The 17513-nt window shown below is 30.3% G+C and overlaps 1 protein-coding gene across 1 annotated transcript; it reads right to left on the minus strand.

Moving 5' to 3' along the window:
- On the minus strand, nt 1220-2240 carry LOC108663234 (uncharacterized protein At2g29880-like). Its single transcript, XM_018126819.1, has 2 exons — nt 1881-2240; nt 1220-1792 (listed from the first exon to the last, which is right to left on the minus strand). Exons 1-2 carry the CDS (start codon nt 2238-2240, stop codon nt 1220-1222), a joined length of 933 nt encoding a protein of 310 aa, XP_017982308.1.

Below are 17513 nucleotides of genomic sequence, written 5' to 3' on the forward strand. Positions count from 1 at the left end.
CTTTGGAATCTCAATTCTCTCTTAAATTCTCTTATGGCACGTTTGGTTCGTGGAATAGATAGAAATAGAATAGAATAGTTATTCTGTGGGAATAGAATAAAATAGGAATAGAATAGAATAATTATTACTTTGTTGGTATAGTGAATGGAATAGAGCAGGAATTGTTATTATAACTTATTGTAATGTTTGGTTGGTAGAAATAAAATTGAAATAAGAAAAGAATAGGTGATAAAAAGACAAAATTAACCTTGATCATATTAACATTTATTTTCATAAAAAATAAAATTATCGTTATTATAATTTAAATACATATTTATCTCAAAAGACAATTATCCATCATAATTATATTTTATTCCAATTGCTAAAAATAATTATAATTTACTCACATATTTTTATAAATGGATAATTATTCTAAAATATAATATAATTATATTATATTTTATCCATCATAATCAATTAAATTTTGTATATAGATGTTCATTTTTAGTAAATTCTTCACATATTATGAATCATTTTTAAAATATTCCATAGACAAAATATTGGAGAATAAATATTTGAGAAAAAAAAAACGAAAAAAACATTAAGAATTAGAAAATCATGTTTTTGATATATTAAATAGAAAATCATATCTTTGAAATTAGAAAGATGGCCTTCAATTTTTTCCTAACAAAAAATGTAAATTATGTCTTTTGATATATTAAATAAAAATTCATATTACCTTTTAAAAAAGAAGAAAATCATTTCTTTGAACCAAGCATGTGGTGTTGAGGAAACATAAATGTCAAATAGAGAAATAACGTGTCTTTCAATATAGATAAGCATTCCATCTCTGGGAAAAAAATGACAATTTATAAGTATAACTAGTGCATATTAGCATGGAAAGTAATAAATAATAAAAGAGCCTTATCATACTATAAATGCCTTTTAGATGAAAATATTATTATATATAATCAAAAGCCAAGGTCTAGTTTACAAAAATAGACTGACCTTGAAAGTAATGGATGAATATTCATCCTATTACACTAACTTACAGCATACATAAAACTAATAAAATAGCTACAATAACATCACTATTATAAAACTAGCAACACAACGGTCAACTCAAAAGGGTTTAGTCTTATTAATGAACCTCATAATTAGTATCAACATTAACTACAAGTGCCAAAAAGTTACAATATTAGGAACTTACCTTCACAAAAAGTTTCAAAGCCATCCAAGCTTAACGGTTAGCAAGAATTGTCCTCAGCCATTCAAGTCTTTGGTTAGGATCAATACTAAAAAACACGAACATAAGAGTTAGAGATTTAAGAAGTTTAATTAAAGCAAGAACCCTTTCCCTCGCTGTCAATCCCTCTACTTGACTTAAAATCCCATCTAACTCTTGAGCCTTTTGTTGGATATTCATCTTTGCCCCAACACTTTTGTTAAACGAAATTCCAGCCTCTTCTATGTTTTCACCCAATATCGTGGCAGCAGCAATAATTGATTCGGATGTAATAGGATCACTTGTCTCATTTAGCCTTTTCCTTTTCGTTGCTGAAGTTGTTTCACTTCTAGGAGCTGATGTTTGAGGTTGAATATTGGAGAAATCCTCATCGTCGAAATTATATCTAACTAGGTTTTCACCTTCAGTTTTCTCATTTATTGTATCATTACAGTCCTGCATTTCTTCGAGGATATCTGCTGCAGTTGGTGCATATTTTCCTATTGCACGATCTCTTGCATAAATAATACTAAGCTCATTTAAGAAAAGAAAACTCTTTCTTCTAAAAGGGGTAGCCTCCTTGTGACTCTAATAACAAAAAAAAAAGACTATTAGTTGTATTATTATTAAGAAACTAATATGAAAATACTTAAATAAGTTCAACCCAAAAACTTACCTGTATGTAAGATTCCCATACAGGATCATCAGCAACAACCATGTTCCTTTGATCATCCCACCCAAATCCACTAGTATGTGTCCCTTGCACCATATCATATATAATAACCCACTCTTTTTTTAAAGCCTTTATTCTAGACTCTATGCGGGGCTTCACCTTCAAGTTTGCATTTGGTAATTTTATTGCAAGCATATTTTCAAGTTCTATTAAATAACCCCTTCTAAAACCACTGTCAGCATTGTATTTTCCTATATTGTGCAAATCAGTCAAAGTTGAAATAAGTGAAACATCTTCATGATAATTCCATTTTCTTTTGGTTCCTTTTGAACCATGAGAAGCTAGGGCTGAAGATGTGGACATTGTTTTCTACCATACACCAAATTTTTTATTATAAAAAATTAATTATAATGCTAAAAAAATAAAAGATGAATAGATATATCCAATAATATATTAAAACTTGTCAAACTTTATTCACATGATAAAAAGTACAATATAAACAACAATTAACAACAACAATTGACAAAACATTAAGACACTAAGAACAAATTAGAAAAAAGCACAACTTGTACTGACAAAGAAAAAAAGCACTAAAACAGTCATTCAATTAACAAAATGTCTAACAAATGTCAATCATCATTTTGCTTAGATGCTTGCCATTCATTAAACATTTGATTTGCTAATTCCATTCTCAAATTACCCCAAATATCAGTAGGATCAATAGTACTTATAAAATCCTCATCAACTGCTATGTTGGTTTCAATATATTCCCCTAAATCCACTTCAATAGGATCAAAACTCATCTCCTTCCTAATAAAATTATGAAGCAAACAATAAGCTATAATAATCTAATTATGAATCCTAACCAGATAAAATGATGGACTCCTAAGGATACCCCACCTCATTTTCAACAACCCAAAACACCTCTCTATAACATTGCGAGCAACAACATGTTTCATATTAAAAAATTCTCCAAGACTGCTTGGTTCATGACCTTGACGCCATTCATTCAAATGATATTGTTGACCCCTAAAAGGTGCAAGAAAGCCCTCACAATTTGTATAGCCTGCATCAACTAGATAGTAACAACCTATATAAAACAAACTAAATAAGTTCTTTATTTATTTAAGTAGAATAATCATATAGTACATAATTTGAAATACCTTCCCATTATCATAGGAAAACTTACCATGAGGCACTTTAAGTCCATTTCTTCTCCTTAATGCATCTTGAAGAACTCTGCCATCAGCTACAGACCCTTCCTAACCAGGAAGAACAAAGACAAATTGCATGTCAGGTGTACATACACCTAACATATTTGTTGTAATATACCTTTTACGAGTGTGATATCTAGATTTATCTACACTTGGCACCTTAACCTTGATGTATGTCCCATCTAGAGCACTTAAACAATTCTACAAATCCAATGTAATGAATTACTTATAAGTAAACCTATTAATGTCTTGTATATATATAGTTACAAAAGGTAATAAGATCAATAATCTAGCTTAAAACCACTTCCATCGATTGTCTGTTGAGTTTGTTGGAATGGGCTCAGGTTTTTTAAACAAATGTTCTTGTAATTTCAACATTGCATTTAAAACATTAGAAAATGTCGACTAATTGTCTCACCCTACCTTTTAAAATTTAAACTAATTACTTGATTCTTAACATAATGAGCAATAATATGTAAGAATATTACTACTTGTTCATCTACAAGCATGTTCTTTTTTGACTTCAACGCTCCAATACTTTCTAACATTTCACATAATTTAAAAAAGGCTTCCCTATTCATCCTAATTTGTGAAATACATTAAATATCATTATCATATACAAGTCGCCTCACATACTCTCGATTTTCAACAAAATCTAATGCACAAGATCTTACTCTTGGCCTATAAGTACATAAAGTCGACGTTGCCGACAATAAAGTTAAGAATGAACTAACAGCACGACAAATCTCCATATAAAATTTAAACATAACTAGTAACCTTTTTCATCATTCAACATCTCTTCTTAAATACAAATGAACCATGATTGCAAAAAATAAATATTCTAATCTATTTTATTATGTACAAAAAATATTAAAGCCATATGGCATATAAAAAGTAAGTGACCTCAAGAGCACATTTGAGCCCCATAAACATATAATTAGAAGGCATAAATAGGCTATAGTATCTTTCACATATTCTTATTTCTCTTTGTAACTGACTAATTACTTTGCCTAAGTTATTGAAAAAACATCACAAAGAGAAGTCTTGATTTTAATTAGGTGCCATGTGATACTCATGAGTAAGAAATTTATTATATATTTATTTTTATAATAATATCTACGAATATTAATGTTAGTAGAATAAAATTGAAATGTATTCTTCCAGTAAAGTTTAACCATTTGTCAATTAAATCCTCAAAACACAACATTTACAGATTTGGAATTATTGTCCTGAATTACATTGATACGTTGTCAAAGGAAATGGTCAAAAGAAGTGGGGCAATTATGACTTGCAAGCCGATCAATGGCTTTTCTTTTCATCAGGAAAAAATCCCTACTTGTAAAGCTATACGAGTTAAATCATTAACAGTTATTTATGGAGCCACAGCAAGCAATGTCCTGCTAGCTAGGAAGGATTAAGTTACTACTAATTTGATGTAATATTATTGCAAGCAATGTAGGAGTAAAATCTTTGGAAGCACGATAACATGATGTTATTTTTTAGGTTTTTAATATCAAAACAAAAGTGAAAGAAACAGATTGATAAAAAGTCAATTAGAATTTAATTAACAAATGGGTTTTCTTTTTTCGTGGGTTTCCTAATCAAACGGTTCAAGAAATATTTGTAGTTTTAGACTTGATTACATATACAAGAATGTGATTGGGGAAAGGGAAACTATAGTTATTAAAATACAAACTGTCAACAAAAAGAAGATAGAAAAAATGGGAGCGGGGGCTGGTGCTCTTTGATTTTTAATTAAACAATCGAAAAATTTTTTATTTTTAAGTTGTAATTATTTATTACGTGACTTTTATTTTTATTGGATTTTGATGTTGGGTTTTTATTTTTATTTTTTTTGGCAAAGTCATGTGAGGGGGGATTTTTATTAGCTGAAAGAAACATGAATTATATTTTTATAAACTTCCTGAGTTTACACATATTTGGGAGGGAAAGTTTGAACCCAGATCAGTGTTCCTAAACTTGAAAACCTAAAATAATTGGGATGTAACAAACTAAGCATAATCACAGCAAACTCAAAATATTTTCACAACAAACCCAAATCACAGCCAACATGCATAATCACAACATTGACAATTAAAGAAATAAAAGAGAACAAACTCGACCCACAAACAAAATATCCAGAAAAACACAAGTCAGATAAAAGCAAATCAAAGCATTTTCAAAATAATTCAACACTGGGTTATTTTCACCTTCAACAAAAAACAAGACAACAATAAGCAAGTATCTAGACTATGGAAGAGACTAACGTAGCTGGAAAGTTGGATGAGAGAGGCGATGTTACTGGCAAAATCCAAACCGTGGAAGAGCAGTTGAGAGAAATAGGGGAAAAACGGCTGAGAGAAAGAGGGAAAGGAGGAAGAGAGAGAAAAAAATTATTTTATATGGATCAAGTTGTAATTTTGTAAATCTAATAAGGGTATTTTAGTCATTACAAATTTCACAGCTATTCCATGTCTCATGGAATGATAATACCAGGGGGAGAATTGGTTACAGTTAAAGAAGACTTTTAACTCATTTTAAGGAATAGATGTTACTGCAGAATGCCTATTCCTTGTTACACTTTTAAACCAAACAAAGGTACAATAAATGGCTAGGAATAAAGGGGGAATAGCTATCATACCAAACGTGCAGTTATTTTCTTACTTTGTTCTTGGCTCCACATCTTCTGAATAGTTGCTTGCTGCCTCCCTATGAAAAAGGTCCTTTAAATAGGCTCCAAGTAACCTAATTTCCAAAATCTCGTTATTTTTAATTTCGAAAAATTACCCCACTCTTTAACCTTGATTTTTTGATGCTGTGGCATCGAGTTTTTGCTAAAGTATCACCGCAGTGATCCTCTTCTAGTGCTGCGACACTCTAGCCTTGGGAAAATGTGTAGTGCGCTTCCTTTCACCAATGTTGCAGCCTTGTTCTCTTAACGCTACAACAGTCTATCAACTTCGAATGTGGATTTCACCTTGATCTAGTCCAAATTGGGAAATATGATAAACATAAAAGTTGTAGCCCTATCCCTTAAATTTCAATGGCTTAAGAATCACATCAATTGGACTTTTGGATTGAAAGATATGATCCCAATACCTCATCATATTTAGTCCATGCATGCTGCTCAATGCTCTGACTTAGATAAATATTTTGACCATGATTCGATCAGAACTAGGTAAAGTGGTAAACATAAAAGTTGTAGCCCTTCCTTTTAGAATTCTAGTGATTATACAATCATCTCATTTGGAGTTTTGTAGTAAGAGATATGGTTAAGATACCAAAATATATACGAATGAAGCTAACACCATACTTGCACGAATTTTCATCAAATGAGTCCTTTTCATTAAAGTTCCTACAAAAGCAATAAGAGAAATTAGTAATACTACTCTTAAAGTAATTTTAAACAAAATAACATAAAATTAAACTAAAATAATTTAAATTAACCATTCAACAAGTAATCAAACTTAAACTAGAAAAACACTTAAAATGCTAAAATCTGAATATAAAATCTCAAAAGTCTAGCTACTTAAGCCCTTAAAATATGTCAAAATAACTCCATATAATAGAGTTATCAACCATACACTAACTAACTCAAATTGCACGTTTAGTATAGGGAATAACATTCCTAGCTGCTAGTTATAACTTTGTTTGGTTTAGTAGTGCAACAAGTAAAGGAATCTCTGAGTAATATCTATTCTTTAAAATGGGTAAAAACTCCTCTTCAACTAAACTCGATCCTCCCCTTGGTATTATCTATTCCATGTTTCATGGAATAGCTGTTCAACTTGTTATGACTAAATTACCCTTTTTAGATTTAAAAAATTACAACCCTATCCATATAAAACATTTTTTCTCTCTCTCTCTTCCTCATTTCCCTTTTTCTCTCAGTTGCATGGTTCTCTTCCACGGTTTAGGGTTTCGCTAGTAGCACGCCTCTCTCATCCACCTTTCTAGTTACATTACTCTCTTCTATAGCCCAGGTACTTGCTTATTGTGCTCTTGTTTTCTGTTGAAGGTGGGCATGACCTAATGTTGAATTATTTTGAAAATGATGTGATTTGCTTTTATTTGACTTATGTAGTTCTCGATATTTTCTTTGTAGGTCGAGTTTGTTCTCCTTTTTTTCTTTGATTCATTGTTAATATTATAAATTATGCTTAATGGCTGTGATTTGGGAAAAGCAATGCCATCCTTCCCGTCATCCCCTTTAACTGCTATGATTTCTTTTATAACTTTGCAATCAGTTATCCTCATTATTTCAAGTTGCTCCATGCTATTAGTAGTAGAAGATGTTATCAAATTTATAAGTCCATGACACTTTAACACTTCTCAATATTTGAAAAGATTTTGCAAAAATACTGAAGAAGGCACTAAACTCTTTAGTTTGTTACATCATAATATTTTTAGGGTTTTCAAGTTTTGGAACACTGATCTGGGTTCAAACTTTCCCTTCTAAAGATGTGTTAGCTCAGGAAGTTTAGATAGGTTTAGTTCATGTAGTTGATTTGGTGTCCATGCATGCTTTTCCTCACCATCTAATTCTTCTCATTGGAATATTTTACTAAAGGAAGCATCACTCACAATAACCTTGGGAATATAGGAAATAAACCAAAAGAAGCAAGATGAAAAATTAGTTGATTGCTTAGGTTAGCGTATGAGCTTCAAGACTTTTAGTTTAGGGAAATACTAAATAGCTGGAAGTTGTCTAAGCCAAATCTTTTTCAAAAAAGATTTTTGTTCCAACCGTAGTTCTTCCAAGGAAGGAAATGTCACCTAGAAATTGGGGAATTAATGTGTCAAACCAAAACCAAGGGATAAGTACTAGATAAAGGATATGAAAAGGGAATGGTCAACACAATTATTTGTCATTTATCAAGATGAAACTTTTAAGAGGTTTTCAATACTCTGTTATACAAGAAAGCTATATTGAGAAACCTCTTCCTCATGAGTATCACATAGCACCTAATTAATATTTCACTTCTCCTTGTGATGTTTTTTCAACTGCTTTTTAAATAATATTTTTTCATCTATTTTTTAAGCATATATTTAAAGCATCTCTAGACTAGATATGCTAATTTTAAATCACTGCACTATGAAAAACACATATGTTTGTGACGTTAAAGCAATTTGTAGCACACAATAGAACTGTTGTGGTATATATCAAAGTTAGATCTTTCCTTTGTTTCTGTTAGCAAGCATTTAGAAACATGAATTATTTACTTTTCTCTGTTAGCCGCACCACCTTTCACAATTTAAAACAATTTTGATTAAGAAAAAAAATAGATACATGAATTCCCTTTAACAAACTTAGGCAAAGTATGTTGGAGGTCTATTTTTTGACCTGCTTCTCCTAATTTACTGTCAACATGATTTTGAGGTGATATGCTGATCAAGGCATAGCATCTTAAAATCATGTGCTTTTTTTGTATCCAGGGAACTTATGATTTCTGTGAATGAAATCCATTCGCTTTCAAAAAAAAATTTTAAGCAAAGTAATTAGTCAGTTACAAAGAGAAATAAGAATATGCGAAGGATACTATAGCCTATTTATGCCTTCTAATTATATGCTTATAGGGCTGAAATGTGCTCATGAGGTCACTTACCCATACCCAAGTCCATTTTTTTACTGAGGTTGTTGTTGTTGAGCAGTCAATGATCTAAAATATCAATTATATTTTCAAAGAATAAACACTAATTTTGCTATGAAGGTTCAAGGACAGAAAGCTAACAGGAAAAACAGAGTTTCAACTTAATCTTCAATTGATCTTTTAGCTAAAAATTCAAAATTGAGTTTATTTTAATTGCATTTGAGGATAAGCATTAATTAAAAACATTGTTATTAACCATTTCCATACAAGCAGATCTAATTGTGTTGAATTAATTTTCTAAAAATGAATGGTTTGATCCAACTCCGGAATGACAATGACACATGCCAATTTTCATAGCACCTTTCATGTCATTCTTTAATTGAGAAGAATGTATAAAATCTTTAATTCACTTCTTTGATAAATATAACTTTAAAATAAGAGAATTCGAATTCAACTTCTTTAAATAAGATAACACATGTGCTGACAATTATATAAGATGCTCACCAACTCTTTCACATAATCCCATTATTATTAATATAATAATAATAATAATAAACAACAAAAAACCTCCTTCATTATAAACCACAACATTCTTTTTGGTAAACATTTAATTTTTAAACAAAGACTTAGAAACAAGACAATGTTGTTAAATTGAAAACAAAACCTATTGCTTGCATCACTGTAATAATTTAATCCCCATGTCACTATATTCTTTTTATTTGGTTTAGGTGTTCAACTCTATACATTAAACCTTAAAACTTATTATCATTATCCATAGCTTTCTATTTATCCAAGCAAAAGTTCAAAAAAAAAGTGAATAAGGAAAAAATTTAGGGTAAAGGGTTTTGAAATAAGATTTCAATTAAGGAAGGTAAAGGGCCTTTGGGAAAGTTAGTTGAAATTAAATCCATTATTTTTGGGTATTGATGCAAAGATACATATAGCATGGTCATAAATTAAAATTATTTATTTATTTATTTATTTTGTTTTATTTTCTTACTTTTATATGTCATATGGCTTTAATATTTTTTGTACATAATAAAATAGATTAGAATATTTATTTTTTGCAGTCATGGTTCGTTTGTGTTTGAGAAGAGTATGCTGAACGACGAAAAGGCTACTAGCTATGTTTCAATTTTATATGGAGATTTGTCGTGCTGTTAGTTCATTCTTGACTTTACTGTCTGCAGCATCGACTTTATGTACTTATAGGTCAATAGTAAGATCTTGTGCATTAGATTTTGTTGCAAATCGAGAGTATGTGAGGTGACTTATGTATGATAATGATATTTCATGTATTTCATAAATTAGGATGAATAGAGAAGTCTTTTTTAAATTATGTGAAATGTTGAAAGTATTGGAGGGTTGAATTCAACAAAGAACATGCTTGTAAATGAGCAAGTAGCAATATTCTTAAATATTAGTGCTCATCATGTTAAGAATCGAGTAATTAGTTTAAATTTTAAAAGGTCAGGAGAGACAATTAGTCGACACTTTCATAATGTTTTAAATGCAGTGTTGAAATTGCAAGAACATTAGTTTAAAAAACTTAAGCCTATTCCAACAAACTCAACAGATAATCGGTGGAAGTGATTTTAGGTAGATTATTGATCTTATTACCTTTATAACTATATATACAAAACATTAATAGGTTTACTTATAAGTAATTCATTACATTGGATTTGTTGAATTGTTTAGGTGCTCTAGATGGGACATACATCAAGGTTAAGGTGCCAAGTGTAGATAAACCTAGATATCGCACTCGTAAAAGGGATATTGCAACAAATATGTTAGGTGTATGTGTGCCTGACATGTAATTTGTCTTTGTTCTTTCTAGTTAAAAAGGGTCTGTAGCTGATGGTAGAGTTCTTCGAGATGCACTAAGGAGAAGAAATGGACTTAAAGTGCCTCATGGTAAGCTTTCCTATGATAGTAAGAAGGTATTTCAAATTATGTACTATATGATTATTCTAATTAAATAAATAAATAACTTATTTAGTTTGTTTTATATAGGTTATTACTATCTAGTTGATGCAGGCTATACAAATTGTGAGGGCTTTCTTGCACCTTTTAAAGGTCAACGATATCATTTGAATGAATGGCATCAAGGCCATGACCAAGCAATCCAGAAGAATTTTTTAATATGAAACATGCAGCTGCTCGCAATGTTATAGAGAGGTGTTTTGGGTTGTTGAAAATGAAGTGGGGTATCCTTAAGAGTCCATCATTGTATCCGATTAGGATACATAATCGGATTATTATAGCTTGTTGTTTGCTTTATAATTTTATTAGCAAAGAGATGAGTTTTGATCCTATTGAAGCGAATTTAGGGAAATATATTGAAACCAACACAGCAGTTGAGGAGGATTTTATAAGTACTATTGATCCTACTGATATTTGGGTTAATTTGATAAAGGAATTAGCCAATCAAATGTTTAATGAATGGCAAGCATCTAGGCAAAATGATGATTGACATTTGTTAGGCATAATGTTAATTGAAGGATTGTTTTAGTGTTTCTTTCCATTGTCGGTACAAGTTGTGTTTTTTCTAATTTGTTATTAGTGTCTTAATGTTTTGTCAATTGTTGTTGTTAATTGTTGTTTATATTATACTTTTAATCATGTGAATAAAGTTGGACAAGTTTTAATATATTATTGGTTATATCTCTTTAACTTTTATTTTTTTAGCATTATAATTAATTTTTTATAATAAAATATTTGGTGTATGGTAGAAAACAATGTCTGTATCTTCAACCCTAACTTCTTAAAGTTCAAAGGGAACCAAAAGAAAATGGAATTATCATGAAGATGTTACACTTATTTCAGCTTTGACTGATTTGCACAATATAAGAAAATACAATGTTGACACTGGTTTTAGAGGGGTTATTTAATAGAACTTGAAAATATACTTGCAACAAAATTACCAAATGCAAACTAGAAAGCGAAGCCCCATGTAGAGTCTAGAGTAAAGACTTTGAAAAAAAATGAGCTATTATATATGATATGGTGCAAGGGACACATATTAATGGATTTGGGTGGGATGATCAAAAGAACATGGTTGCTGCTGATGATCCTGTATGAGAATCTTATATACAGGTAAGTTTTTGGTTTAAACTTATTTAAGTATCTGCATGTTAGTTTCTTAATAATAATATAACTAATAGTCATTTTTTTTGTTATAAGAGTCACAAGGAGGCTACCCCTTTTAGAAGAAAGAGTTTTCCTTTCTTTAATGAGTTTAGTCTTATTTATGCAAGAAATCGTGCAACAGGAAAATATGCACAAACTGCAACAGATATCCTCGAAGAAATGCAGGAATGTAATGATACAATAAATGAGGAAACTGAAGGTGAAAACCTAGTTGGATATAGTTTCGACGAAGAGGATTTCTCCAATATTTAACCTCAAACATCAACTCTTAGAAGTGACACTACTTCAGCAAGGAAGAGGAAAAGGCCAAATGAGATGGGTTATCCCATTAATTCGAATCAATTATTACTGCTGTCACGATATTGGGTGAAAACATAAAAGAGACTGGAATTGAGTTTAGCAAGAGTGTTGGGGCAGAGGTGAATATCCAACAAAAAACTCAAGAGTTGGATGGGATTTTAAGTCAAGTAGAGGGATTGACAATGAGAGAAATGGTTCTTGCTTCAATTAAACTTCCTAAATCTCCAACTTTTATGTTTGTGTTTTTCAGTATTGATCCTGACCGAAGACTTGAATGGCTGAGGACATTTCTTGCTGACCGTTGAGCTTGGATGGCTTTGAAACTTTTTGTGAAGGTAAGTTCTTGATATTGTAACTTTTTAACACTTGTGGTTGATGTTGATACTAATTATGAGTTTCATTAACAAGTCTGTACTTTTTCGAGTTGACCGCTATGTTGCTGGTTGTATAATGATGATGTTATTGTAGCTACTTTATTGGTTTTATGCATGTTATAAGTTAGTGTAATATGATGAATATTCATCCATTACTTTCAAGATCAGTGTATTTTTGTAAACTAGACCTTGGCTTTTGATTATATGTAATAATATTCACATCTAAAGGGCATTTATAGTATGACAAGGCTCTTTCATTATCTATTGCTTTCCATGCTAATATGCAATAGTTATACTTGTAAATTGTTATGTTGTTGCTAGAGATGGAATGCTTATCTAAATTGAAAGATATGTTATTTCTCTCTTTGGCATTTATGTTTCCTCAGCACCACATGCTTGGTTTAAAGAAATGATATTTTTTTAAAGTAATATGATTTTTTATTTAATATATCAAAAGACATAACTTACTTTTTTTTAATAAAAAAATAAAAGACTATCTTTCTAATTTCAAAGATATGATTTTCTATTTAATATATCAAAAAACATGATTTTCTATTTCTACTTGTTTTTTCATTTTTTTCCTAAATATTTCTTCTCCAATATTTTGTCTATGGAATATTTTGAAAATAATTCATAATATGTGAAGAATTGACTAAAAAAAAACATCTATACACATAATTTAATTGATTATGATGGATAAAATATAATGTAATTAAATTATATTTTAGAATAATTATCCATTTATAAAAATATGTAAGTAAATTATAATTATTTTTAGCATTTGGGATAAATATGTGATAAAATATAATTATAGATAATTTTTTCTTTTGGGATAAATATGTATTTAAATTATAATAAGGATAATTTTATTTATTTATGAAAATAATTGTTAATATAATCAAGGCTATTTTTGTCTTTTTATCACCTATTCCTTTCTTATTCCTTTCTTATTCTAATTTTATTTTTACCAACCAAACACTGCAATAAGTCATAATAACAATTCCTATTCTATTCCATTCACTATACCAAACAAATTAATAACTATCCTATTATATTCCTATTTATTCTACGAACTAAACATGCTAAAAGAGTTTATTCACATGAAAGGCTAGAAATTACCAAAACCAATGTGGTAAACAAATTTGACCAACCCTTTGCGACAAAAAATACAAATAAAGATGACACAAATAACAATAAAAAAAGTATCAAAGATAATTTGTAGAACAAGTCCCCTTTGTATCCAAGGTATAAAACAGGTTTCTCTAATTCTTTACATTGGTTTAATTTTTGAGTATTTGGCTCATTTGGTTGGTGCATGATCCTATGTCTAAAGAGTAGATTTCAAATCCCTCTTTCCCCCAATTAAAAAAAAATAATCTACAAAACAGAGAATAGTATATAATAATCCACAAAATTCTTACAATAATAACATAAAAATATTACAACACTAAACAAAAGAAAATTTCAATGGTGCACTTTATACGATGCCTATTGGCTATCATCGAGAAAAATAAATACTGAACAAAAAATATGATCTTTGAACATAAAACACAAAGTTAGTAGATAGTAAGATACTTTAACTATTTAAAATAACTTCAAGATAAATATAGTGTCAAAATTTACAGTAATAATAAAATCAAAATATTAAAACCATCATTGCCACACCATAAACATTAAAATCAGTAAAACATCTTATTCATCAAAGTTAGTAAAATAAAATTGCGCATACAATAAATAAAACCAACAAATAACAACAAATCCAAACAATAAGAAGAGCTAATCTAAAAATGTGAAAATCAACAGCAAAAATCGTGAAGAAGAAATAACATGGCCAAAAATAGAAAAACAATATAAATTAAACAAAAAAATGAAAATAAGATAGAACCTAACAACATAAAAATGTAAAATGTAATTTACATTGCACTAAAAACTAAAATAGAGAAAGAAATTGTATTTACATTTAAATACTCAATTTAATAACTGTTTGTTTCAAACAAACTTTTTTTTTTCATAAAAGTTTGTATCAAACAAACTTAGTGCTCCGTACAATCATTATATTAGTCAATAAATAAACAAATATTGTTACGACCCGATACTCCCTTCAAGCTCGTGAGAACTGTCGTGATATCTCGATAGACATTCATTACTCGAAATGTCAACCGAAACCTCACAAGGCTCTTGCATCAACTTTATGTCTCCCTTGTGAGCAACAATTACTAAATATCATGTTTTAAGGGAATATAAACTATTTTTAAATCAAAAACAAACAAAAAGTAATTTCTGCCACATAGGGGTATTTTGGTCATTTTTATCCAAAAATTTTGAAACCTGGTGAAAATACAGCATACAATCGAAAAATATACATTTCTTATCTAAAAATAATTTTATTAATCTAAATCATCCATTTAAAATGAAATCATGGCTAATCAAACTAAATAAAAAATATTAAATAAAATATTTCATTTTCTTATAAAATAATATTTATAGAATCCTGCATAAACAATTTTTACAGCGTAAGAGTAAAATAAATTCATATATATAATAGCACACTAAACCAGGTATACAAAAATATTCTACAATGACATTTGGGCCCCAAAATAACCGAAAATATACAAGACTGTAGACCTTCGATCTCTAAGGATGCAAATCCAAAAGCAACCTCGACAAAATCGACTGTCTATAGACTGTCTTGAGCCTAAAATGGGTAAAAAGAAGGAGTGAGTTTTTATAAACCCAGTGAGTAAGCAAAGTTCATCTACAACATCTAAAACCAAGTAAATGGAGACAGTTAAATCATCCAATCACAATATGATTCATACATTTAAAACTCATTTCAATTCATATAAAACAATTACATTTCATCAAAATAATCAACAAGGCTTATGATTCTCTTAAAAACTTGGCTTGTGCCAAAACTCATACTCGGGGACACCTTGGCCCGAGCATCCAACTGAGTCCGCCAAGGATGTTAAAACGACATATAACCATAAAACATGTTTTTACTTTTAAAATATAGCCATTCCTTGGCGTTGGCTGAGTTTCATCCTCACGTGGTGGTTCAGTGTGAAGTGAACTCTAAACTTACCTTAGGAGATACCCTCCGCACCTCTCGTACTAAGGTAAAATATAACGGGGTTTACCGTGCTCCTCTAATAGGCTGGTCCACGGAAACCCGCTCACTGCAGTAAGCTAATCAAATAATCTACCAAATCAATGAAAATTTCGACAGCATGACATGGCTAATATAATATTACCCAGCCTGTCAAGGTAAAACAAAACAATTTATATAATCCACAAACCACAAATCTAGCCATTCATGCCATCACATTGTCATAAGCCATCAATTCGAACCATATATATATATATAGATAACACAAGTATATAGTCTCTGTCACGACCCGGAACCTCCCTCGGGCACATGACAACCGTTGCGACGTCCAGATTGACACTTATTGCTCGAAATGCCAATCGAAACCCCGCAAGGCTTACATATCAGTTTCTTGCCTTTTCTATGAGCAATTATTTTTAAACATTCCGTTTTAAACAATTACCAATCATATTCGGCTCAAGTAAATCAAAAGACAAAAATATAGCATTTTTATATAAAACAATATTTATAGAAACACGTGTAAGTAAATAAATTCATACATACAATAATTTACAAAGTTATAATGTACAATAATAATTACAATGACAAGTGGCCCATGAATACACCAAGTACTGGTGATAGTAACCTACTGTCTGTGAGGTAGAGATGTCAACTGGAATCCTCAACAAAATAGGGTATCTACAAGCTACCACAGACCTGAAATGTTTGGAAAGGAGGTGGGTGAGATTTTGCAATCCCAATGAGTAAACAGACATTATCATAAATATCTAAAGGCGAGTAACATGGAGGCAAGTTTAAACAACAAATTACAAACCATTTCATAAGGTTTTCAATTTATTCCTTAAACCATAAAATATTTGTAATTTACTAAAATAGTTGTTAAGGCTTATGACTTTTATTAAAATAAGGCTCAAGCCAAAACTAATCCTCAGGGATACCTTGGTCGAGGCATCTAATCAATTCGGCCAAGGTAGTTATGATATTTACATATGAAACACATTTTTATTTTTAAAACAAGCCGTTCCTTGGCGTTCGCCGAGTTACGCATTCACGTGGGGGTTCGACGTGAACTGAGCTCTAACACTACCTCGAGAGTTACCCTCCTCGCCTCTACAACCGGAGTAATTATGTAACCGGGTTTACCGTGCCCCTCTAATAGGCAGTCCACGGAAACCCGTCATTGCAGTGACTAAACCCACCAATTTTAATAAAATTTCGACAGTACAACGTGGCTTTTATTTATTTACCCAGTCTACATAGTAAAAACAGCTTACAAAAATTCCCAATGCAATTTATCAAATATAGCCACATATACTCATATTTCATAAGACATTCATAGGAAAATATATATTTAAAATAATTGGCAGCCTCTAATTACTCAATTTCATAATCAACACAATATCTTTTTATTTGTCACATTTATTTCTAAAACATCAAAAATCTTGTTTTAATCTCATTTTCATTTCATAAAATACATAAAGAGCATTTAAAAATAAACTCTAGATAATTTACAATAATAATAGGTTTACTCATCGTTTGTACAAATTAACTGATTTTTAGGTGCCCTGATCACTGTTCGTCGGGTACGACTTTCTTGCCTTTACCAGAAGGCTCTCCTCCTAAACACACTGCAAAATTTACCCAATTCACTACATTGATGTTAAATCTCTATATAATTGACTTAAATCCTATACTAATGCATGGTATGAAATGTAATAGCCTAAAATGGCTTAAACGCGGTATTAACCTATTTTTGGCACTTTACCCGTTAAATTGCTAACGCGCTCCATTTTAGCTCTAAATTGTCCCATTTTCTCCACAACATTTTTAACCATTAAATATCAGCCAATAACCTTCTAAAATCACCAAAATCAGCTCACTTTCCTCCTTGGAAAATT

Source organism: Theobroma cacao, chromosome 9, assembly GCF_000208745.1.
Source record: "Theobroma cacao cultivar B97-61/B2 chromosome 9, Criollo_cocoa_genome_V2, whole genome shotgun sequence".
NCBI lineage: Eukaryota > Viridiplantae > Streptophyta > Magnoliopsida > Malvales > Malvaceae > Theobroma > Theobroma cacao.